Source organism: Heloderma suspectum, chromosome 11, assembly GCF_057233095.1.
Source record: "Heloderma suspectum isolate Gila_16-S chromosome 11, 16-S_ref, whole genome shotgun sequence".
Taxonomy (NCBI): Eukaryota; Metazoa; Chordata; class Lepidosauria; order Squamata; family Helodermatidae; genus Heloderma; species Heloderma suspectum.
In genome coordinates, this window is record NC_139468.1 from 12,171,751 (window position 1) to 12,197,192 (window position 25,442).

The 25,442-nt window shown below is 43.5% G+C and overlaps 2 protein-coding genes across 2 annotated transcripts in view; one reads left to right on the top strand and one right to left on the bottom strand.

Moving 5' to 3' along the window:
• Positions 1-13,883, bottom strand: part of IREB2 (iron responsive element binding protein 2) — a 36,667-nt gene extending 22,784 nt beyond the window's left edge. Inside the window, exons 1-3 of the mRNA XM_084816846.1 lie at positions 13,663-13,883; positions 8,752-8,841; positions 1,567-1,732 (exon numbers count right to left, since the gene is read on the bottom strand). Coding sequence (XP_084672972.1) covers positions 1,567-1,732; positions 8,752-8,841; positions 13,663-13,681 — 275 coding nt within the window. The 5' untranslated portion in view covers positions 13,682-13,883. The remainder of the gene's footprint in view (positions 1-1,566; positions 1,733-8,751; positions 8,842-13,662) is intronic.
• Positions 13,884-16,937: 3,054 nt separating this feature from the next.
• The window catches only part of MAN2C1 (mannosidase alpha class 2C member 1), a 42,294-nt gene continuing 33,789 nt past the window's right edge, over positions 16,938-25,442 (top strand). The window contains exons 1-4 of the mRNA XM_084816845.1: positions 16,938-17,072; positions 20,932-21,057; positions 22,975-23,098; positions 24,633-24,703. Coding sequence (XP_084672971.1) covers positions 16,954-17,072; positions 20,932-21,057; positions 22,975-23,098; positions 24,633-24,703 — 440 coding nt within the window. The 5' untranslated portion in view covers positions 16,938-16,953. The remainder of the gene's footprint in view (positions 17,073-20,931; positions 21,058-22,974; positions 23,099-24,632; positions 24,704-25,442) is intronic.

Below are 25,442 nucleotides of genomic sequence, written 5' to 3' on the forward strand. Positions count from 1 at the left end.
CAATGGTTTTTGTTTTTCTGCTATACAGGGTCCATCCTTCAGGGATTTTGAAGCACATTGTGAGCTCAGCTAGCCATGACCCTTTTACCATTAATCTGTCAATCCATGACTTGAGACAAGAGCAAATGTAGTGGGCCAAGCTATCTGGCCTTTCTCTCAGTTTTGCTTGTGAAGACCTAAATAGTTTTCGCCCTTGATTCTCAAAGATCTGCAGTAACTCAGAGTATCCCTGCTACTATCTCCATGGCTACTATGACACATTTGCCAACAAGACATACAAATGGCTAAAAGCGCAACTAATTCTATGCCAACAGTACTTTGCATTACACAGAATTCCTTTTTTGAAATACAGAGCAGATTAAAGGAGCCAATTAACAGTTACTGCTTTGTTCTTCTTTTTTCTGTGCTTTAATGTATTGTGTGCTTATTTTTAATTATTGTAAGCCACCTTGATTTAGATTCAAAACAAGGTAGGATACAAATACAATTAACAGTAATAATGTAAACACAAAACATATATGCTGCTCGGGGGAGGGACTGTAGTTCAGTGGCAGATGATTTGCATGCAGAAGTTCCCATGATCTGCATGTTCTATTTATTCCTACATTTATATCCCACCGTTTTTTCCTCTTGCAAGGAACAGGTGGCTTACATGGTCCTCCTCCTTTCCATGCTATCCTCACAACAACCCTGTGAGGTAGGTGAGGCTGAGAGTCAGTGACTGGCCCGAAGTCGCCCAGTGAGCTTCATGGTCAAGTGGAGACTAGAACCCAGATCTCCTGAGTCCCAGTCCAACACTCTAACCACTATACCACACTGGCTCTCAATCCCTGGTATCTCTAGGTAAGGCTCAGAAAAAACCCTGTCTGAGCTCTTGGAGAGCCACTGTCAGTTGGTGTCAACGATACTGAGTTAGATGGCCCAATGATCTGACCCACTATAATGCAGGTCCCTTCATTCCTATTTAAATCAGGAGAGAGCTCTGGGGAGCTGGCAAGTTCTGTAAGGTGTTGGCTATGGGTATTCAGCCACTACTATCCAATACTTAGGCACCATTAAGACCATAGAAATCAGCAGCTTTTAAATTCAGCAACTGTATTGGGGTGTGGGCAGGAGCCATAGCTAAGCGGCAGAGCCTATGCTTTGCATCTGAAACCCTGGAGAGCCACTGCCAGTCAGTGCAGACAATACTGATCTAGATGGAGAATGCTTTAACCCCGTATAATGTAAGGCAGCTTATTATAATATAAAAGCATATGGAGACACAGTACAATCACTAGTGTTATATGGGAACGTAAGCACAGATGTCTAAATGTTCCTGCAGTATATCCAAGTATCCTGTTCAGGGTAAGTGACACAATGATACCCCATTGCCTCAACCACTTTTCCTACACAGCCATTCATTGGCTATTAAGTAGAGCCACTGCCAGTATAAACCTACATGAATAGCTGAACTTCTATCTAAACACAGTGGATGCCCCACCCTGAACATTTAGATCAAGTCCACACTGCTTAAGGAACTCATTAGATCTAGCTAAAACATATAACAAGGAAAATGAGTCTTACGTAAAGTCTTGGAGAAGGACTCTGGCAGGACAGAAGGGCACTTCAACATTGTTCTGTTTTGCTTTCCAGTCCAAAATGTTCATAGCATCTTCTTCTTTCACTAGAAAGCCATCACAGTTACGGACAGCAGATTCCAACAGTACCCGTATGGAATAAGGCAGGGTATCTGCACAAAGATAAAATAACCCCATTGGTCAAGGAAATACTTCGGCCCTGGTTCTTCTGTGTATAGGGCACTTTCTAAATCACGGGTGCAGAACCTCAGGCCTGGGACCAAATCGAGCCCCCTGGGGTTCCCCAGAAGGCCATACCCTCTTCCCCCCAACCACCAATTACTTGGAGATTTCCCAGCTTTTGTTCAGTATTTTCCCCATTCTCAAAGGTTGAAATGCCTCTCCGATGGCTCACTGGTAGTGAGAACTTTAAGCTAAAATATGCTGGTATTTTTGCCTCACCCCTCTTGCCTTTGGCCTCACCCACCACTGGAAGGCAGCCCCTGAGAGCTTCTCCAAAATGGAATTCAGCCCTTGGTCTGAAAGTGGTTCTGCACCCTTGTTCTGCATTATGCAACTGTTACAGCAAGTTGTCCAGTTACTCTGATGCAAACTTTTTCAAGCAGATAATGTGAGTAGGGGCTATAGTTCACTGGTGGCACACATGCAGAAGGCCCCAGGATCAGTCCCTGGACTAGGTAGCAGGGTGATGAGAAAGATCTATTTCTGCCTGTGAAAAGCTGCTGCCTATCACAGTACTGGGCTAGATGGACAAACAGTCTGACCTGGTATAAGGCAACTTCCTCTGTTCCTATCATACAGGAGAAGCCTACTTCATAATATGTAAAAAGGCAGTGAGAAGAGTTGGGTTGCTTTTACTTTTAGCACAATTTAGAAATAGGACTGGAATTAATATTAATATATACATGCTGGTATCCTTAGCTTTCCTTTCCTTAGGAGTCAAAGCCTACATCCCCCTCTCTTAGATTTTCAAAAGTGATGTTCCCTTCAAAATCTTATTGGAAACTTGATCAAGAATTGCTCCACATGTCAGAATAACTTAGTAGGGAATGAAATCAAAATAGGATACTCATTTGTACCAGTGCCCCATGTATATGAGACAGATGGCAACAATTACTGTGCTTTTATTTTATTGTTGATTAACAACATGCACAAATCTAGCACACATCTGGTGGATGCCAATATGATTAGCAGGTTAAACCAAACTCCTATATTTCTGACTGTCCAGAGCTCAGCAGAATTCCAGAAGTGGTGGTTCTCTATCAATGACATTTCCTAGCCTTGAAGATTAACTAACTTAACAGGAGTTCAGTATCCTCATGTGTCACAGGAATATGTCAACACATACTATGGAACATTGGTTCTCTTCTTCAGTTAAGGAATCTGTTCCAAATCAAACAAGTGGTGCTGTCAAGTGAGCCAGATCTCTCCAGCTGTGCCTTCCTGATGTTTTGTTTTCTGGTAAGAACACTGAAAATGTGTTCAGAAGGAAGGTATGTCTACAGTGAATATGGCTAACCAAGGGATCTTGTATTACTACTAAAGCGAAGTGTACCTGATGACAACTTATTGCCTCAAATCTACAATGTTAGGTCCAGCATGAGGCAACTAAAAGATTTCATAAAAATACTATTATCAGGGGAAATACTGAAATTGATTATGAAACCAAGAAGGGCTTGTTATCCAATGGTTTAATACAAGAAACTTCAGGAGCAGTATAATATGCATATATTTAAAATATGGGGAAGAGGAGCTTATACATTATTTGTTATACTGCCCACTGCATCATAACACTAGAACTAGATTTCTATTTAAGTTGTTGGGAATCCTTTTCTGAGTTCAGATTTTGTAAAGATTTGCTTCTCTTTATCAGACAAAGAAAAATAAGTCACCCAGCAAACTTCTTTATTTGCTGCTGTGGCTTACAAAAAGTAACATAATTTGTCTAGACAACTGCAATTGCCTGTGCTGGTGATTGTTTGATACTGTTTTGTTTAAGCTTGTGGGTAGATACTTTCTGCTTTTTTCATTTTAATGTCCCAACTGACTGCATTTTGTTTGTGTGTTTTATTTGCACTTTCTAATATAGTGCTCCAATTTTTCTTTGATTTTAATGTGATTTTATATACCAATGACCTATGGTTACAAAAAACTTTGACTTGGTAACTTGAAAAATGGAGAAAAATGTCAACATAAAACAAACAGAATTATAACACAATAGCGGCACACCCCATGAAAACCAAAATATGTATAATTTATCAGGTTAAAAATTAGAGGAGTAATGATTGCAAAGCTTATTTCTTCTACTTTAGGAGGAGATGGCGATTGAATAATTGAATAAAGAAATCCTTGGGTATAACTCATTTAATGCAGCAGTCACTTTACTGACAGACAGTCAGTAGTGGAATTTAGCCTTTCATTTATTAGTTGCAGGTTAATCGTTAATTGCTAAATTTAGAAATAAAAATATGCTTCCTAGCTAACAAAGAACTGGAAAGCAGCAAATATAATAATATTGAGGTATGATGATTTTACATTTGGGGAGGATTATAAATCTAATTGGATTAAATGTGATGGGAAAAGGCATTCCAATCCAATCAAATTTTATTGCTTTTGGCCAGTGGCCTTTGCATAAAATATATACATATGCCAAGAAAAAAGCAAAAAATACCAAGGTTAAATATAATATAACATACAATGTACAAAATTTAAAAATATAAAAAGAATCGGTCATTGGTCTGTAAGTAATATGGTATAAATATACACACTAAGAGAAAGAAGCAAGAAATGCCAAGGTTACACATAATACATATAACACATAATATACAAAATTTAAAAATATAAAAAGAATCTGTCATTGATCCATAACTGATATGGTATTAATCAAATTCTTTCTGATCTTCTTGGCAGCAGTGGCAAAGAGAGCTACATGCCAGGACACATATTTATCCATATCTACTAGGAGATAGAAAATCATATCTAAAGGACTCTGGTAAGAGGATTTTTCAATTAAGGGTACCACAAATCATTCCCTTCGGTCGGGTTCATCAGCTTCATTTAAATTAGTTGTGTTTTACAAGGCAGACTGTATTTCTCCCTCATTAGGTGATTCATCTAAAGGCTAACTGAACAGAAAGATACCTCTTGCGATTTCCTCCGTTTAATTAGGAACATGGACACTAATGCAGACCTTCACTAACTGAATATCAAAGAATTCTAGTTTGTTCACAACTGAATCTCTGATTTCAACTTTCAATATTTATATAGTGAGAACTTATAATGTATCAGAACAACGTGAATGAAATGTATGATTGGCATGGTCTGAAGGTACATGATGCAGCAACCTTGCTGAAGCAAAGCAGTGCCTGGATGGGAGAATGCCTTAGGACCCTATATACATTTCCTCGAGTTCCCTGTTAGAAAAGAGGGCAGAATATAAACAAAAATGAATAAATTTTAAGAGGTCAGAGCTAAGAGATCATACACTGATACATTTCTGACACAGATTCCTGAGCGTGACGAAGATCTTAGAATGAATACAGTTAACACCGGGGTGGAAAATTTTCTGCAGAAATTTTTCTAGTACTTCATTTTTCTGCAGAAAGTTTTCCATTTCACTAGTAAAAATGAATGTATGCCAACTGCAAATAAAATGTTAGGCAAGGCTGGTAGTTTCAAAGTTGTAATTACATTTTTCAAGTGATTATTTCTAGCAAGTATGTGAGAGAATGCATATATGTCATTGCAATACATATATGTCTTAAGTGTGAAATAGAACCAATAGGCAATGACAGCAAAACTGAAGGTGCCTCAACAAGCTCAATGGAAGGGTATTCAACTCTGCTGAAACAGATAAGTGGTTGTCAGCATATCACGCACAGTTCTTTGGGTTGCTAAAATTTATTAGGGTGCAATCCTATATGATGGCCCCTCATTGGATGGAAGCCTCCGATCTTGGAGGATTCCAAGTATCCAATACCCTGCTGGCCTGCTGCTAGGAGGGTGGGAGGAGTGATGGAAGTGATTTTGCCTCTCCATCCTCCTTTGTTGTTGTTTTTCCTCTAGAAGGGCCTCTGAGCTTGTCTAGTGGAGGCACACTGCTGGGGCTGGAGAGGCCATAGGATTTCTCATATATTGGCCTCTCCTCTCTCTTCCCCTCCCCACCCACTGTAACGCCCCCTTTCAGACCTCTCTGAGTTCCTCCAAGGCCACTTTTGTGACCTCATAAAGCAGGTGCATTACCTTCCACAGAACTGCAGGGGGAGGGATCAGAGCCGTGTCTATGGCTCTGGAGCGGGGACTCTGAAGAATCCTGTAGTCCCTGGGATGCTCTCCGGGGACCACACGATTACTTTGCCAGTGTGTCAACCGTTTTCAGTACCTTTGATTTTTTCTTGAATTTAAACAATGTAAGGGAAGTACATGCTATTGTCTATAAATTTTTACAACTATTCCTACATAATGTAACATTTAAATCACATTAAGTGTACTTTAATTTCCCCCCTCAAATATTTCAGGTCAAATACTTGTGGGGTACTGGGGCAAAAAATTAACATGGGGTATTTTTTAAAGCTTTATTTTTTACTAAATACAAGTAAAACAAACATGTTAAACTAGCTCTCTCTTCTAGGGCATCAGAAGATTTTCTGATGTAAAATGAAAGTTTTCCTATGCAACTGACCCTATGTAAATTGAACTAATTTAGATTGGAAAATTTTCCAATTCAAAATTTTCCAGAAAACCCACATCACTGTTAACACACCGCATATCCATCACCAGAAAATTGCTCAAGAACACTGTGACTATGAACTTTTCATAACTGCTGTGCGGCTGCGTACAGAAATCCAAAGCTGCCTCTATCTACTGGAGGCCTTTCTTATCCATCAGGGTCCTCCCTCTTTAACAGTTATTGCTTAGTTTGCTTCTCCCTAATTTTCACAGTGTGAGCCCTTTCCCTGAATAGCTCCAGTGGATTCCTAGACAGTCGCAAGCATTCTCCTGTAAAATAATTGTAAGAATCCTGGGCTTGGCCTAGATTGTTTTATTGCTCTCAGCATGTTCCATAGCTCAGTAATCAAGACTCTCATGTGCCTTGAGAACACAGCCTTCCCTCACCTGGTGCCCTTGAAATCATTTGGACCACAATTCCCATCATCCCTGACAACTGGCCATGCTGGCGAGGGCTGATGGGAATTGAAATCCAAAACATCTAGAGAGCACCAGGTTGGGAAGGCTGTTGAAGCCTCATTTACTGATGAAATATAACAGACAACCTTCTGGAAGGCAACAACCTTTAACCAGTTGCTTAGAAACTGAGTTAAAGGTTGACTCCTGCATCACTCATCTTTCACCTGGTTTCAGTCAGGCTCTTTTAGGGGGTGCTGCCAAAAATACCAGCATATTTTAGCTTAAAGCTCTTACTGGCAGTAGCTAAAGCTTAAGAAAGGCATTTCAACCCTTTAGAATGGGGGAGACCCTGCACAAAAGCTGGGAAACCACCAAACTATGAGTGGTTGGGAGAAAGAGGATATGGCCAGGGGAAAGTGTTCTGGCCTTCTAGGGACTCCCAGAGGGCTGGATTTGGCCCCCTGGGGCTTGAGGTTCTCCACCCATGACCTAGGTACTGTGTTCTGTTTCAGAGGCCTGTGCTGGGCTATATATATATATACATTTTTCTGATCATGCTTACACCTGGATCTTCATACTAGCCCTGATCAAAGGAGCTTGCCTAATTTGAATTCCTGGTCATGAACTATGCCTGTTCAGCTTTTACAGCTCTTTCAATCCTGATCTTCTTTTGGAAGACAACACCGAGTCAAATGGAACCCCCTGTATAAGGCAGTTTTACAGGTTTGTAAATCTGTTTGTCAGAAGCTAAACACAGCAAGAACTGTTTGTGTTTTATAAGATAACAATTGCAGGCCAACAGCAGCCAGGCTGAACAAATTGATAAACTAAGCATGCTTACTCAGCAGTAAATTCCATTGAACTCAGCAGGACTTCTTAGCAAACATACACAGGATTGCTCTGTAAAACCATGTAGACTCTAGAACTGTATATCAACTTTGAACCAGAAAGAACAACTGCATCACACATTTGTTTAAACTGAACAAGAGAGGTACCGGAGGCCTAATAAGGACAAAAGTTAAAGTATTTCCACAAATACAGCATTTTGAAAGTTTCCACAGGCTTTTGAGTGAGCCAAGGAGGGTCAAACAGCAGTTCAGGTGTTTAATACCTTTCTTTTATTAAACTCGCGTTGACACTGTTTGAGTTAGGGCACAATACTATGCGTGTTTAGACAGAGAAAAGGCCTACAACTCCCAGCATTCCCCAGCCAGCATGGGGAATTAATGACCCAACCGCAGTTAATCGCAATGGAAGCTATGACCTATCTTCTACTTGGAATTTTAGCAATCAGCAGTAAGGTAACAGCACAATCCTAAGAATGTTTACTCAGAACTAGGGACTTACTCTCTAGTGTCTTTAGGATTACAGCCTAATTCTGCTAAATTGTTCTAGGCACTGCAGAAAATGGTTAGAGTAAAGGATTTAAGCCACAGTCCATGAGGTGCTATTCTTAATGAAGTTCTGCTAAAATGAAGAGGGGCTGTTTGGGAGTTATGCATGATTAATCTCGTGCATCCTGGCAGCGTCCCAATGGAAAACAGATAGCGTATGTACATATAAAAAATTCCTGTTCTTTTCTCCATGAGTCACAGCTGCAGGACAATTAATTAGCTTCGAGCTATAGCTTAAGTTGTATTGTAACAGACCTATGAGGAACTTCAAAGTGACTGCCCTGATTTATGTGGATTTCAACTGACTCAGTTCATTATTAGCTTAAATCTGAGAAGTAAACATTCCTGAAAGAATAAGTCTATTTTAGGAATACTATAAAGAAAAGCTCAGAATATGAATTAAGTGGCTAGCTTTACACATTACGAATAATCCTACTGATCTCCATGGAACAGCTACACAGCTGATCTCCATGGAACAGTTACAAAGGACACATCAAATCAAGCTGTTGGTTTTGAACATTTCTGAAGAAAACCAGAAGTTCATACTAACCTATAGAAGAAAAAGTATTTACATCTCACTTCATAAAATATTACAGAGGTCACACTGTTGATCAGCAAAGTCATATTGGTAGAAAAAAAGTAACTGTTACCATATTTGGTGCCTCCTAGTTTAGCAACATTGTAGAACTTCTTGTCTGTACTGTCATTCAGTGTTTGAATTAAATGCTTGAACAAGTGATCTGAAAGACAAGCCGCACAGATAATTAACAATTCATAATAGTGCAGATTTACAATAGTGGGAAAAGGGAGTTAACTATTGACCTTGACTTCCTACACATACACAAAGAAGAGGAAGGTATGTACGACAGAAAGCTAAGGCAGAAATCTGATGTAGACCTACTCCCAGGTAAGCTCCATTGACTACAGTGGGATTTACTTCAGAACAGGTTGTAAAGCTCTAATCCTCTGCATGCTTAACTTGGCATAAGCCACACTAAGGGCACAATCCTATTCAGATAAGTGGACGCCTCTGAAATCGAAGGCAACCACCTATCCAATGCAGGGCAGGAGAAGCACGGAGGGGATCGTTCCCCCCCGCACTTCTCCTGCCCTGCATTTTTGGCTAGACAGCCGATTGCAGCTGTCTACCTGCGGGAGGGCTGAGCAGGGCAGAAGGCTGCTGTACGACACATTTGGCTGCTCTGCACTCCTCTTGTGAGCATGGAGCATGGGGCTGTCCTGTGCTGCCTCTGAGGCAGCACAGAAGTGGGGGGAGGCTGGTTCCCAGAAAACCAGATATCCTATGGCTGTCTAGCTGCTATCTAGCAGCCATAGGATTGCTCCCTAAATGCGCTGGGACTTACTTTTTAGCAAACACGCATAGAATTAATCTGCATTAACAAGTGTGTCCCCCATGTTACAGTCTGGGATTGAAGCTGGGCCCTAGATCTGAAAAGGCTGAGAGCCACTGATTAAGACTGCCCTTGTGGCTAGGAACACATTGTAAATACAAAATAGGATGCAAAGTATAAGGGTAAACCTATATGAGAAAACAGGAGGACAACTTATCCGGCACTTAAATTTGCAAGCGAATGATTGAAATAATGCACATGAAGTGCTTTAAGCACTATTTATGCCGCATTGTTCCCCTAAGTATTGTTATTAAACACAATTTACTTGTATGCTCCATTCATGTGGATGGCCTGGTTGACATGCAACGCTAAACAATAGTTTAGCATTACATTCATGAGCCTCAGGGTTCATATGCTCCCTCACTTCTCCAGTGTTGCTGTGAGATCATAAGCTGTTGCTTCCATTTTCAAGTAACTGCAGTTACTCATCCAAATCCAAACAAACAGAAGTAAGTCTTAACTACAGTTTAGGGGAACAAGCCAACTTCAAACCACACTTTACAATCCTGGCTATTTTCCCTAAGGTCCATATCTAACACTAAACAATGGTTCTCAGTTTTGACAAAGCAAGTATCTGTAGTTAGTTGAAAATGGAAGCAACAGCTTATGATCTATTCACAGCTCAACTAGATGGGTTTCTATAGCAGTAAACTGTCATTTAGCATTACATCCAAGTGCAGCCACTGCCCAGCCAGGATTACCATGAACAAACTGTCTGATGGTACACATAGTCCATTTGTTTGTGTGAGTGGGTAAACAAATCAGAAATGTTTAACTTCGTGTTACATCCAAACCCAGGATCCTGGTTTGTTGTTCCCAAACAAACCAGAATCACAAGCCAGGGGTTGCTGTTGGCTTACAAAGCCTGGTTTGTTTAGGAGCAACAAACCAGGAACTCAGGGTCAGATTTAATGCAAAGCTAAACATTTCTGGGCAATTACTTGCTTCTGCAAGAAGCAAAGTTGGAGCAAACGGACTGTATGCACTACCACACAGCTGGTTCACAGTAAGCCAGGAATCCTGATTTGCCATAGACCTGGTTTGCACCTAATAGACACTGGTTTGCACCTCACTGGTTTAAAAAATGATGAGTTGTCATGCACAAGCAGGAGAGAGCAGGTGTGCTACCTGGAGCACGCCTGCCTCTGCTGCTTTTACTCAGCAACCCACGATTGGCTCCTGTTCAGTGTGACATCCAAACCCGAACCCAGTGGTTAACCCATGGTTTGTTGCTGGGTTAACTGCTGGGCAGTTTAGCCCCTAAACAACCCAGCAGTCTTGATTTGGATGGCAGTCAACAGCATCCGATCGTGGGTTGCTGAGTCGATCATGGGTTATGGAATAAAGCAGAAGAGGCAGGCGTACTTGAGGTAGCATGCCCACACGGCCCCGACAACTCATACCATTACACACAAACAGCCCCATTATGTACAAACAACACAGCCACTAAGGCTTAGATCCAAATGAGTATGCTTAGGTTTTCAGCTTTAAACATATAAAATGCTTTCATGTTCTCTATAGTACATCAATACAGTATTCAAACTGTATACTTCAAAACATCTACAGGTAACAATAGTTGTACTATACTAGAATTCTAAAAGACATAGGAAACAAATCTAAATACAAGCTAGGATAGCTTAGCACAATTCACTGCCACTGGTCTTTAGTTATTGTGTAATAGATTAAATTTATTCACTCTCCTCCAGTCCTCTCTTAACCCTCCATTCTGATTATACAATAGCTACATTTGAAAGCAACACCATCTGGAGAAATAGCCACCCTGCATTTTAACTTGAGGGATTTCCCCCCACTCTGAAACAGGAACACATTATACAAATGGGTCACAATTAGAAACATCAAATTGCGCTGTTAAGCCTTTTGCTCTGTTTTCACAAAATAAGACGATGCTGGACTGTGAACCTGCCCTTTGATTATTAAAAGACAAGCCTCAATAACAAAGCGGGTAAAACTTTATACTACTGGGGACTATATTTAGCAGAGGCAGAGGTTATGACTAAGTGATTTTTATTGCATAAGCTAAATCCTTTGATTACAGTTTAAGCAGAGTTTACACACCTTGTAATGGACTACATATATAGTATTAACTTTCTTTACAACAGTAACTATGCAAGCTTAATTAACTTCTATAAACATGTTCCAGATGATTAATACTTCAGCGTTGGGGTCAAAGCTTCAAGTAATTTTACTGTTTGAAAATGTAAGTATTAAAAGATGGACGATATAGCTTCTAAACACTTCGTTAAAAATGCAGTCTTTAAAAAACGATTGAACCAAAGACACTTTTTTTTTCAATGAAGGTATGAGCTACATGGACTCCACTCACTATTGAATGGTGGCCTTCTAGGGGTTAGGGAGGATGTGTCCATATCTACCAGCAATGCTACTATTCAGTTCCCAAGCATTAATAACTCAAGATTTATTTTTTTTTTAAGTCTCCCCCATAATATGCTGATACACACTGAATCTGAGAAAGAATATTCTTGACCTTTTGCTAGGTGGGGCTCATAGCCCAGTGAGGCCATTTTGCTAGCAGAGGCTTTTAATTTGACATAGAAAAGAGTCACCCCAACTACATCTTAAGATTTCTTCCATTTCCTCTGCTATTTGAGCATGCACATCCCCTTTCAGCAGATAGGGCTGATGGCTTTGCTGAGGGACGGAACAGCATGTGTGTGTGTAAGATTAATAAGCACATTAGCAACAGCACGGACCAGCCCCTACATATCTTTAACATCCTGATCTGCACCTGTCAAGCTCAAAAATCCTCTGGCACCTGCTGAATAGGAAAAAGTGTAGAAAAAGGCTAGCAAAAGGACAACATTAGATAACAACAAGGGTGGAGAGGTAGGATGAAAATTAATATATGGGCCACAGAAGACACATGGCTTTTTCTTCCTTTCTTTTTAAAAAAGTCATAGTACAGAAAAGGTATAAAATTAATGACAAGCACCACTGGCTAGTTCTCACTTGGGAGAAGGGGTGTTTTAAACTTGTATCAGGGCTGCACCACTTCAGATTGTAGGGGTGTGGGAGGGAGGGGCTCACATAGTTGAATGCTGCTCCGCCATACATTTTTTAAAAATTCCTGCATATGGAATTTCCTATCATATTGGGGAAAAGTAATGGCCATTGAAACTTTAGTCTTCTATTTGCAGGGAGCATCTGTTAACTCCCTGCACATAGAAAATGAAATGTCAAGGGCCTCAGCCTTTTCCCTGACATGCCAGTTTTTGATGTACAGGGAAACGAAAAGCAACAACACCCTCTATGGAGGAGCATCCAATTATCCTGCCTGCTGTCTTACATGGTACAGCCCTGACAGAGGTTTAAATCCCTTCCTCCATGAGAACTAGAACTATGCCTCTCTTAATTCTTAGCGGGAGGGATACTGAACAACCCCCCCCCCCTTTACAGGTGAAGAGTACATGTGTGGAAAGGAAGCTTCCGAAAGAAATACTCTGTGTGTACAGAAAACCAGTGTCAAGGGGCTCAGGCTTTTCCCTGACATGCTAGTTTTCTACATGCAGAGCATTAAAAAAAAAAAGTTATGGGAGAGAATTAACTCACGTGAACACTCCCACCCTTGCGTACGCACACAAAAACGCACACACCGAAGTGGTACAGCCCTGCCAGAGGGGTGTACCCAATTTTGAGTTAACCTAACTCAAGTCCCATTCATTTCGATGGACCTACTCTGAGTAGGGCCAACACTGGATATTCCTCAGAGCTTTATCCCTTCCCCACACCATCAGTGAGGGCTAGGCCTGTGCTTTTGTTTCCTAGATAAGGGGCTGCGAGTGGGGTGAGGAAAAAAAGATGGCTGACAAACACCACCACCCTGTAAGGGTGAGGGGTCTGTGGGATGGATTTGGGGGAGAGGGAGGGAGGGAGGAGAAAGAAAGGAGGAAGAGAGGGACAAAAGGCAGGAATTCGCTGGCACAAAGGAAAAGACACAGTTATGCAGCGAAGGGGCAGGAGAGGTGGGGGAAGGAAGGGGGGAGGCCTGAGGCAAGGGAGACGTGAGGGGGGTGAGGGAAGAAAATGGGGGGTGAGGGAAGAAAATGGGGGGTGAGGGAAGAAAATGGGGGCCACGCGCGCGCTCCTGCCTCTTCCCCCCCTTGAACTGACCTGTCCCGGCCGCCTCCATGTTAAGATCGTACAGAAGAAGGATGAGGTGGGGAGGGGGGGTGGAGAAGCTGTTGGTTGGTGGGGGAAACTATATGGGAGGGGGCGGAGTCCTCCCCTCAAACACCGCGAGAAGGAGGAGGAGTGAGCGGGGGGGGGGGAAGAGAAGAGATAACAGGCTTAGTCCCTGAATGCCTCCCTCATTGGGTTCCCCGGGCTCTCGCGAGAGTTAGGGCGGCGCCAAGAAAGGAAAGCGGGTCGCAATCTCGCGAGATTTGCGGCTCTCTCTTTGTGTGTGCGGGGTGAAGGGGAGCGAGGAGAGACGGATAGCGGCGGAAGAGGGGGGGGGGGAGAGAGCGAGAGACGCAGAGCGCGCGCAGCTCTCGCGAGACTTGAGGGCGCCTCTAAAAATATGTTATTTGCTCAGGGAGGAGGGGTGCGAAAGGCCTCGTCACCTCGGGGGGCGGCGGCGGGGGGGAGTCGACCCGCCTCAGTGGTTGGGCTGCGTTGCTGCCCTTCCTTCGTTGCACGCGGGAGCTGCGAGTCAGCCCCGCTGGATGCGTTAGGAGTTGCTCCCGAGTAAACACGCGCAGCGTAAGGCTACTCGTCCTAGGCGCGTTACTACTAAACTGGGAGTGAGCCCAGTCGCGCTCTTCAGGGCTTTATCTCAGGACGGATGAAAGGAAGTCCTTCGCACAGCGCAGAGTTAAACTATGGAACTCCCTACCACAGGAAGCAGTGATGGCCACCAGTTCGGATGGCTTTAGAAGGGGGTTGGACCAATTCCTGGAGGAGAAGGCTGTCGATGGCTGCAGGTCCTGATGGCTCTATGCTACCTGCAATATCAGAGGCAGTGTGCATATGTGCACCAGTCGCTGGGGAACATGGGTGGGAGGGTGCTGTTGCACTCGTTCCCTTCTTGTGGGTTCCTGGCTGACAGCTCGTTGGCCACTGTGTGAACAGAATGTTGGACTAGATGGACTCTTGGCCTGATCCAGCATGGCTCTTGTGTTCTTATGAGTACACGTGCCTAGAAGAATTGTGCTATAATATCATGTCTCTTTGTTTTGGAGTCAAGTCTTATTGGACTTCCCCATGAGTAAATATGGCTAGCATTGGGCTGCAAAATGGGTGCAGAGCTTCAGACCTGGGGGCCAAATCTTGCCATCCTGGAGTCCCCATCTAGCCCTCATTGGTTCCCCAGATGACCATGCCCCCTTCCCTGGCCCCACTCCTTTCCCCCCAACCATGAGTAGTTTGGTGGTTTCCCAGCTTTGTGCATCCCCCCTCCCCATCCTAGGTGGTTGAAATGCCTCTCTTAAGGCTTAGTTACTGACAATAAGTGCTTTAGGGTGCAATCCTATGCATGTTTAGAGAGAAAAAGTCCTACAGTTCCCAGCATTGCTGGGGAATGCTGAGAGTTGTAGGACTTTTTTCTGTCTAAACATGCATAGGATTATGCCCTTAAACTAAAGTATGCTGTTATTTCTGGCCTTGCTCCTTATGCCTTTAGCCCAACCCATTTCCCTTGGACCTGCCCACTACTGGAATGCAGCTCCTGAGAACATCTCCGAAATGGAATTCAGCCCTTGTGTTCGAAGGGGTTCAATACCTCTGGTGTAATGGTTTTGAGTATTGAGTATTTGAGACTAAGATTGGGGAGACCTGTGTTCCAATCCCCACTCAGCCATGGAGATCAGTGGATGACCTTTGGCCAGTTGCTGTCTCTCAGACCTGGTTGTGAGGATAAAACAGGAGGGGAGTAGAATCATGTACACCTGAGCTCCTTGGAGGAAGGGCTGGATTTAAATAAAATAAATAATAATGTACTGCTCCAGTGTAGAAGTGCTCATTTTAAGCTGCAGTCATGTCTGCCTTTAACCTGGGATTAAGCCCCATTGAACTCAATCAGACTTATTTCTCAACAGACATGTATAGGATTGCACATTCAATGTATTTTTTAGCTATTACTGTGTGAGTTACCTACAACCCTAAAGGTGAGCTTTAAATCTTATTATAAATAATTTTAAAAAGAAGGAAGTCTGGCATTTTTAAAACGTGGCAAGCACAAGGCCCCATGTAGGAAAACCGTTGAGTTTTGTATGAACTTTTTGCTTTAAAAGCCACAACCCATTTTATTTAGATAGTTAAACACTGGGTGCTGTGCTTCACCTTCCCCAGCACCACGATTTATTTATTTTAAATAAAAGGAGAGTACAAACAGAGCAATATGGGGCTTTCTCGCTGACGGCAAGGCTGTCCTTCCCCCTTAAGAACATAAGAAAAGCCCTGCTGAATCAGACCAAAGGTCTATTTAGTCCAGCATTCTGTTCATACAGTGGCCAACCTGCTGCCCATGGGAAACCCACAAGCGGGATACAAGTTCAACAGCACCCTCCCAGCTGTCCATGGGAAACCCACAAGTGGGATATTAATTCAACAGCACCCTCCCACCCATGTTCCCCAGTAACTGGTGTATATAGGCATACTACCTCTGATACTGGAGGCAGCACATAGCCATCAGGACTAGTAGCCCCTGATAGCCTTATCCTTCACGAATTTGCCCAATCCCCTTTTAAAGTCATCCAAATTGCTGGTGGTGATTATGTCTTATAATGTCAAATTCCATAGTTTTGACTATGTGCTGTGTGAAGAAGTCCTTCCTTTTATCTGTCCTGAATCTCCCCCCAATCAGCTTCATGCGATGACCCCTTTGGGTTCTAGTATTATGACAGAGGGAGAAAAATGTCTCCGTATCCATTTTCTCCGCGACAGGCATAATTCTGTACACGTCGATCATGCCTCCCCCTTGCTAGCCTTTTTCCTAAGCCAAAAAGCCCCAAATGTAACTTTTCCTCATCGGGGACTTGCTTCAGCCCCTTGATCATTTTGGTTGCCCTTTCCTGCACCCCTGATCCGTTCTGGGTGGATTGAATATTGTCTTTGAATGGAGATCTGCAGGGCGGCCTTTCCAAAAACCCCAAGGGTGACCTGCTTTCCCTGGCTAAGCCCTCGCATTCCGAGGAGGATTTATCTTGGGCCTCGGGGGAAGACACAGTCTCTTCCTTGGCCACTAGGGGCACAGCCTCCTACATCCTGGAACGTTGAAACTAAGGGCAAGGACGGAGGCTTCACTTTCCGTCATAAGCATGCCCCATTTTCTTCTTTCCGTGGAGTGGATGTTGCGCTGCGTTCGGGGATCCCGGGAAAGGAGGAACTATTGTGACCGCCTGCGTTGCTCGGCGGAGTTATTTGTGTGGCGTACCGGGGGGGGGCTTGGGCGCCTAAGGCGTCATGGCGGGGTCCGGAGCAGATTTAAAGCCTGCGGTATTGAAGCACCGGCGTACTACGCTCGAGCGGGTGGAAAAGTTTACTTCTGACTTATACTTCGCTGACTGCAACCTGCGGGGCAGGTGAGCTTGAGTGGTCCAACCGAGAAAACCTTCCCCCTCTCGTCGCCACCTTCTTTTTAAGAACAGGGAGTTTGTCCTGCCTAGGGAATCTGAGGCGACTGTTGTCATTCTTGGCAGGTGCTGCGGCCGTGTCCGGTCCAGAGGAGAATACAGCATAAGTAAGGCCGAAGAGCCTGAGGGAGCCCTGCTCTTTATTATTAGGGTGCAAGAGCTCCGCTTGCTTTGCCAGTGGTTGAAGTGGCCCCTGTAGCTGTCTCTCACTTTGCCCGCAGCAGTTTTAGTTCTGTGCCATGAAAAGCAAATTAGGATCTTCTTCAGGGGCACTCTTACAACACAACGAATTGTCAGTGCAGTCCTGTATATGTCTACTCAGAAGCAAGCCCTACTGAGTTCAATGGCACTTGCTTCCATGGGAAGTGTATCAAGGAGGGCAGCCTTAATCTTTAGTCATGTCTGTATATAAAACGTCTGTTAAAGATATAAAAGCAGCAGGCCAGGCTCCCCCCGCCTCCAATTTGGCCTCCCTGAATGAACCATATGAGGGGACCTGTGGCCTGGTGATGTTGGACTCCAGTTCCCATCAACTCCAGACAGTAAGGCCAATGGTCAGAGATGATGGGGGTTGTAGCCCAGCATCATCTAGAGGACCGTACATTCCTCACCCGTGCAACAGAGGATGAAATTGACAACTTTTGAACTAACCCCCGTAGCTATCCCTTTGAAAACAATTTCATCTGGAGCAATTTAGCAGATCATGTTTAGCTCCATGCTGTGAAAAGCATCACTTGCTGGTTTCTGCAGATCAGGCTTCTGTTAAAGACACAGGTTCACACCCGTGCCAGTTGGCCACCTGCTGTCAGGAGCACCCTGGCGGCCTCTTTCAGTCTACTCCAATCGCTAACTCAAGACACAGACAAAAGGATTCTTTTCAAGGCTTTAATCCTTTTACAACTTAATGACTCTTTCGGATGCTAATCACCAGCAACTAAGCAAGGAACAGCAGAGTAGCCTATGCTCCAGGTTAGGCAGTTGGTCCCCATTTGAAGGAGAATTACGGGAAGTCCCTGAACCTATGGGCTAGGGAGAGTTCCTCCCTCTTTCCCTTTTGTCCTCGGGATGTGACTGTTGCTTGTGTGCCAGACGAGCGCTACGCCTCCTTTCAGCTGTCGTTGCTCCTGGCGTTGGCATCCAGCAAGCCCCCCTCCAGCGCTCTCTCACTGCCAGGGTCACTATCTCAGGAATGCTGGCAGGAGGAATCTCTGCCAGCTGCTGTGCCTGTGAGAGATGAGCGCGCTCCTCTCCCACGGATTGCTGTTCCTCCTCAGAATCAGAACTGCTCTGGGGTTCTATCGGCTCAGTTTCCACCCTGACATCCTCCAAGAAAAGAAAAGAAAGGAAGACCAATGCAGGGGAAAGGGGAGAGGAAACCTCTAGGTCCATGGAAGAATACTTTGTTTGGCTCAGTGCATTTCAAATTAGGATCTTCAGGGGCACTCTTACAACACAACCAAATGTTGCTGCAGTCCTGTTCGTAACTACTCAGAAGTAAGCCCCACTGAATTCAATGGCACTTGTTTCCAAAGTAGGTATATCAAAGATGGTAGCCTTAATCTTTAGTCTCCAGTGACTGTTGCTCAAGAACTGCTTTGCAACAATTGCTAGAAACTAAAGATTAAGATTGCTTTGTTTTATTTTCAGATGTTTATATCCTGACATCTGTGTTCATAGTCAACCTATGGCAGCTAATAAATATGGGTTAGCTATTAAACTATTTCATAACTACAACAAAACTCAGACCAGGATCCAGCAATCAGCAGAGTGAAATAAAAAACTAAATATTTATAAACTATGTATTTTTAAAGCCCATTAAAAGAAGGTTTAAAAAATGAAGTGTCAGGTTTGGTGGCAGTTGTTATATTGTTGCTGATTGAAGCCATCAGGAAAAGCAAGGTTACGCAACACTATCTCTAGTCGTGAAGGATTTTGGTACAGAATCACTTAAGTATCCAAATCATTTATTTATTTGTTATTTTTTTATTTCATTTCTATACCACCTAATAGCCAAAGCTGTCTGGACAGTTCACAAAAATTAAACCCAAAAAGCGCAGGATAAAACAATATAAAATATAAATGCATTAAAACCACAATATAACCATACAACCAGAATGAAACCAGAATAAAACCTAGTAGCAATGCAGAGATTTAAAACACAAATTTAAAACACTAAAGCTAAAAGACTAGAAAGCTAAAATGCCTGGGAGAAAAAAAGGTCTTCACCTGGCGCCGGAAGGAATACAACATAGGGAGCTTACCTAGGGAACCTCATAGGGAACCTCACTAGGGAGCTCATTCCACAGCTGGGGTGCCACAGCAGAAAAGGCCCTCTTCCTAGTAGCCACCTAACTCACTTCCTTTGGCAGGGGCTTAAGGTTCAGTGTGCCAGCTGCATTTCTGCGAAAGATCCTTCGTGTCCTTCAGGTATACATGTCTAAATGTGAGTTTGTGAACAAAGACATGGGCATCAGTTCTGGTAACACTTGAGGAAGACAGTTCAGTCTGTGAGACTTGCACCCAAAGCCCTGGTGGTGATGATGCAGGGGGCAAGGTGCAGGATCCAGGCTGTTCGGAGATCCACACTGGCTTACCACACCAGAGGATCCACTGACCCCACCCTTACTAAACATATTGGGAGCTCCCACCAGAAAACAAGGTAACAAGCTCTGGCAGTCACGTAATGACCTTTGGCTTCTAAATAAATGACTGTAGACAATCCAGGCACCTACTTTCACTAATACCTATTTGCATGTTTCCAAAACACCCTTTTTCCAGTTTGCAAAAACAAATACGATGTAAGGAGCTGAGGAAAGGGCACAAAGGAAGTTAGAGTGTTGTCTAAGAAAGGAGGGCAGTATTAGGGGGAAAGGAAAAGGGATAAGCAGTAGCTTCTGGAGAGAAAAGGCAGGGGGCAGAGGTCAAAGCAAGGTGGGAAGTCCGGTGTCTTAGAAAAGAGATAGAGGAATCAGGGGGACAAGACATGCAAAACATAGTGCACTCCAGCTCATGCTGTCTGGCCAGATGGACTTAAGCAAGCTTTGTGCACCTCACAGAGCCCAAACTCAACATCTACAACCTGCACCATTCCATCTTAAGAGTGTGGCTAAAAACAGGCTCCGTGGGTTGAACAGCAGCCAGGTATTTCCCTCCTGCCCCCTGCTTTGTTCACCATCTAGCCTAACAAAGAGCTCTGGAGAACCCAAAAGCTTGCACATTATTTTGGTGACCTTGGGGTTTTCCTAACAAAGGTATTGCCTTAATAGGGATTCTTGCTATATTTTTCTTGTCTTAGAACAGCCTCCCCCAATCTAGTGCCCTCCAGACATTGGGATTACTCAAACCACAGGTATTAAGTTTTGCTAAGGAATTACAAACAAGGCAGCTGCACCGAAGCATCAGATGCCCTCAAACTCATTTGTACACTTATAACATTGGTTGTGATTATGGGTACCAGTTAGCTACCTCTTGATGCAGCACATCATGTGGGGCAGTGGAATACTCCTAAGGGTGAAAGCTGTTCTTTACACCACTCACCTCTTTGCCGCTTTCGATATCTCTGAAGATATGTAATCACTGCATATTCCCTGCACAAAAATCCACGCTGACACATTCATCAGATGAAAATACCATTAATGAAAATAGTTTAAGTTGCCATGAGAACTCCTGTTGGCTAGATGGCAGCATATAAATTGCAAAAATAAGTATGAGACACCAAAAATGTGACCTTTACATGGGCCTGTAGATATTGTCAGTTCAAATACTACTACAAAGAGCTGATGTCATGACTTTGTATTTTTAACTTCAGGTTGTTTGGTGATACCTGCCCGTTGACATCTCTCTCTTGCTTTGAAACCTCTCAAAGAATTCCATATGATGAAGCTGTTAAACAAGAATTCAGGCCTGTAAAAGTTGGGGACACATTTGGAAGCACGTAAGTATTCCCTTATAGAACAATGAAGGGGACCTACAATGCTTAAGCTGAATATCATTATGTCACAGATGGATGAATTTCCCATCTTTTTTCTAGACCCTAATAAGCAAATTGGTAGTTCGTGCTTTGGTTAAGCAAACAGTCTGCCTCTGAAATCCAGCCAGAAAACTGATACCTGTTGGAGGTGCTGCTGCTGATTCAAGCTGGTGCTGATTCTCCCCACAATATTTGGTGATCGTGTATCTTATCTGAACATAAAAATTGTTTGGTGGGAGACATCATATGTTATCAAGTTGATGATTGGACAAGTGCTATTCCTGAATCCCTTGCTTGTTTTATTAGCGTCTGTGGATAGTTTGGTGTATTGGATTTGGTTTCGGAAGAATGTGAATTTATACAGAGTCGTATGCAGTGTCTAGTGGCATATGTATACTAATCTGTTAGAGCAGTTGGCAATTTCTATGAAGTTAGAGTCGGTTCTCATAGCTGTATTCACAATAGCGCTTCTCGCTGTTAACAAGAGATAGATCATGCACTGTGGCTGCTTTGTAGAATGTGTACCTTCTAGCTCATAAGGATACTCTTTCTTTGCTATGAGAAACTGTTTTTCCTGCCAAGAAAGAAAGCTCCCCTATTTTCTCCTTCTGGGTGGAGGGAGGGATGTGCGTGTGTGTCCTCTGACAGTCTGAACTAGATCATGAGACCAGCCCTATAAAATCCTGAGCAGATTGGCTTGCTGTCTCTTCTCACTTGAGAGGAGGAGGCGGGCCACCTGCTCACGAAATAGTCCCCTTGGAACCACGACCGTCACTTCATGGGAACTGGAGTGACTGTGGACTGCAAGTCGAGGGGAATGTGTGTAAGTAAGCTTCATTTTTGCTTTTATTATCTGCATCTATTTTCCATCAATAAACTATTATTCTTTCACACAAGTGGACTTGAGTCATATTGGTACCTTTGAATCAGGTTAGTGTGCATCCTGGCTGGATCAGGCCCCAGATTTAAGATGCTTGGTGCCTGTAAGACATCATGAGTTACAGCGCGATCTTACACATGCCTACTCAGAAGTACCAGTGAGTTAAATATGGGTTACTTACTCCCAGGTAAGTGGGGATAGGATTTGCAGCCTAAGGCTACAGTCCTATTCCCAATAGAGTTTCTGAGTAGCTATGCATAGAATTGCACTGTAAGTCCCAGATTTTCATGGCGGCTAAAATTCTTCTTTTAGGCAAATGGAGATGCACTGAAAATGGTAGATTTAAGAACAGGAGAATAGCAGAGATGGTCAAACCACCAGAATATATACAGTGACTTCATGGTAGAAAAAGGGCTAAAGTTCTGTGGAAGTTTGCTTTCCTTATGTCAGTTTTATGATAATAAGATATAATTTAAACTTGAACATAATTTACAGCACAGTCCTATGCATATTTTTTCAGACGTCCCACTTTACTCAGTGGAGCTTACTCGTAGGTAAGTGGGTATAGGATTGCATTGGACTTGGTGAGTCCTACTTCTGAGTAAACATGTCTAGGATTGCTCTGTAAGTCATTTATTTTAAACTAAATCTGTGAGCTCTGAAATTTCCTGGTTGGTTGTATCTGTCCCATACACATAGAAATATATTGCTTTGTCCATATATCTATTTGATATATTTGCCAAGCTATTATTTGACAAGTAGATTCAATTTAAAAATTAATAATTAAAAAGCAAACAAAAAAGACCAGAAAACAACATTTACATAATAGGACAAAGCATGTGTAGGCTGTTTTATATGTTCTTCTATTTATGGTCAAAGTGTTGGGCAACCATAAATGCATTTCTTGTAGTCCCCAATGAGATTGTTGTCCTATAGAAATTCAAAATAATCTTTGCATTTTTTAAAGTCATTCTGAAAGTGTACATGTAACTTCTCTTAAGGTGGCACACCTGCTGGTTTAAAGTAGAACTCAGCATCCCCAGAAAATGGGCAGGAAAGGAAGTACACCTCCTTTGGGAAAGTGAAGGAGAGGGGATGGTTTGGAGGGATGCCCAACCCATTCAGGTAAGTGGCAGTTATGAACCCATTTCCAGCTGATATGCTGATTAGCTGGCCCTTGTGATCATCACAAAGCTACTCACATGGCGAGAGTAGAATTTTAAAGGTTTTTTTTAAAGGAGATCTGCTTTTTTTTTTTAAGGTGGCAAATAAACATTTCACTAGATAAACATGACAGGCTCTCAGTTTTCCTTTTTTGTAAACAAAGCCAAAAGTCTTAAGAACATAAGAGCCCTGCTGGATCAGACTAAGGGTCTATCTAGTCCAGCATTCTGTTCACACAGTGGCCAACCAGCTGCCCACGGGAAACCCACAAGCAGGACAGGAGTGCAACAGCACCCTTCCACCCACATTCCCCAGCAACCGGTGCACGTAGGCCTACTGCCTCTGATAGTGGAGGTAGCATAGTAGCCATTGATAGCCTTACCCTCCAGGAATTTGTCTAACCCCCTTTTAAAGCCATCCAAATTGGTGGCCATCACTATGTCTTGTGGTAGTGAATTCCATAGTTTAACTAAGCATTGTGTGAAGAAGTGCCTCCTTTTATCTGTCCTGAATCTCCTACCAGTCAGCTTCATGGGATGACCCTGGGCTCTAGTATTATGAGAGAGGGAGAAAAATGTCTCCCTATCCACTTGCTTCACACCATGCATAATTTTGTACACTTCTGTCATGTCTCCCCTTACTCTCCTCTTCTCTATGGTAAACAATCCCAGCTGTTGTAAACTTCCCTCATAGGGGAGTTGCTCCAGCCCCTTGATCATTTTACTTGCCCTTCTCTTTGTCTTAGGGGTAGAGGGAGTAATATCCTTGCTGGATTCAAAACCAGGGTATGTAGGTCAGTGGAGCGGTAAAGGCAGGGGAGCAGAAAACCCCTTCCTGGCTCCAGGGAGGTACATTTATACATACCATTGGATTGTTAACAGTTAGCCACAGGCCAGTTCTACTGCCACTTTATGCCAGGTGTTTTGTTTTAGATAATGTTGCCCCCTGTGGCATTAACTACTAAGAACTTAACCCAGCCTTGTATTTAAGGACTGCCCTGGGCGCCATAGGTGACCAGGAATCCCATGCAGGCAAGTGAGTGGACTGGCAGAATACAGATGGATCTCTCTGTCCCTGATCTGCCAGCCTGTATGTTTGCGATGCTAGCTGTGGAGGAAGGAAAGCCAGCACAAAACACAGGCAGCTGGTGGAGGAGGGATGGGTTACTCCATCTAGACTTTACCAGTTTCCTCGGTAGAAGACTGGTTTTTTTGGGGAGGGGGGTTGCTAGCCTGCTAAGAAGTTAGTAGCATGCATTTCTGTGCCAACTGCTCCTCTATGGCCAGGGTGGAAATTCAGGCTATTAGGGTGGGGCTTTCCCCATAGCTGGCTGGGGAATGCTGGGAGTTGTAGAACTTTTTTCGGTCTAAACAGGCATAACATTGTGCCCTTACCCTCTTAGTAGGCTTGTAATTTTGACAGCTTACTTACAAGGCTGGCTTAACCCCTGGTCCCCTTTCTCACACATGTTGGTTTTTTTTTTTGCCTTTGACAGGGTTTGACTCAAGAAGGTGAGAAGACCAGTTATATTCTGACAGACAGTCTAAAAGAGACAGACCCTCACAGGTGAGTAAGGAAGCCCTCCTAGCGATTCAACAGGACATCCATTCGTTTTCTAGGAAGGCAAGCAGGACAGGTTGCCTAGACCCGATGAGCAGATTTTTGTCCACTTTGTTTTGGCAATGGTTATTTAAAAAACAACCTCACCAAAATTTTGATTTTAAAACAGTGACTTATAGGGTTGTGCACTGCAACCGGGGACAGGTCTTTGAGGGCAGATGGTGGTCAGGAATGTAGGGAGTCTGAAGGTACTGGTTTCTGCAGGTGTCCTAACCTCTCTGACTGTAGCCCTATTGACATGTAACGTGAAGCCATCATGGTTAGGGAATTTCCGCTAACCACTGTGGCTTCATGTGTTGTGTGGTGGGAGAAAACCATGTTCCCCATGGTTAGGAAGCCATCCCCGCTAACCGCCCCCATGCAAAAGGGTTAAGGGGCCCTGGGATGGCTTACCGTGTCATCTGGCGGGTCTGCGGTGGTTAAATGGGCTCTGGGGGACTTCCAGGCTGCAACCATAGAGTCCACCAGCTAGAGCATCCTCCATTGCGGGTGATGCTTTAGCCACCTTGGCCTTTTTCTATGGTTGCGCAGCCATTTCAGCCGCCAGAGCAGCTGCTGGGAGCCTGTTTGCTCTGTGGAGTAATTGAGACACACGCTAACCACTCTGGTAGGATTGCCAGGTAACTATGGGGGTTGGTAGTGAAATCACACAGTTACGCATGGTTTCTGGTTGTGTGATGCGCCC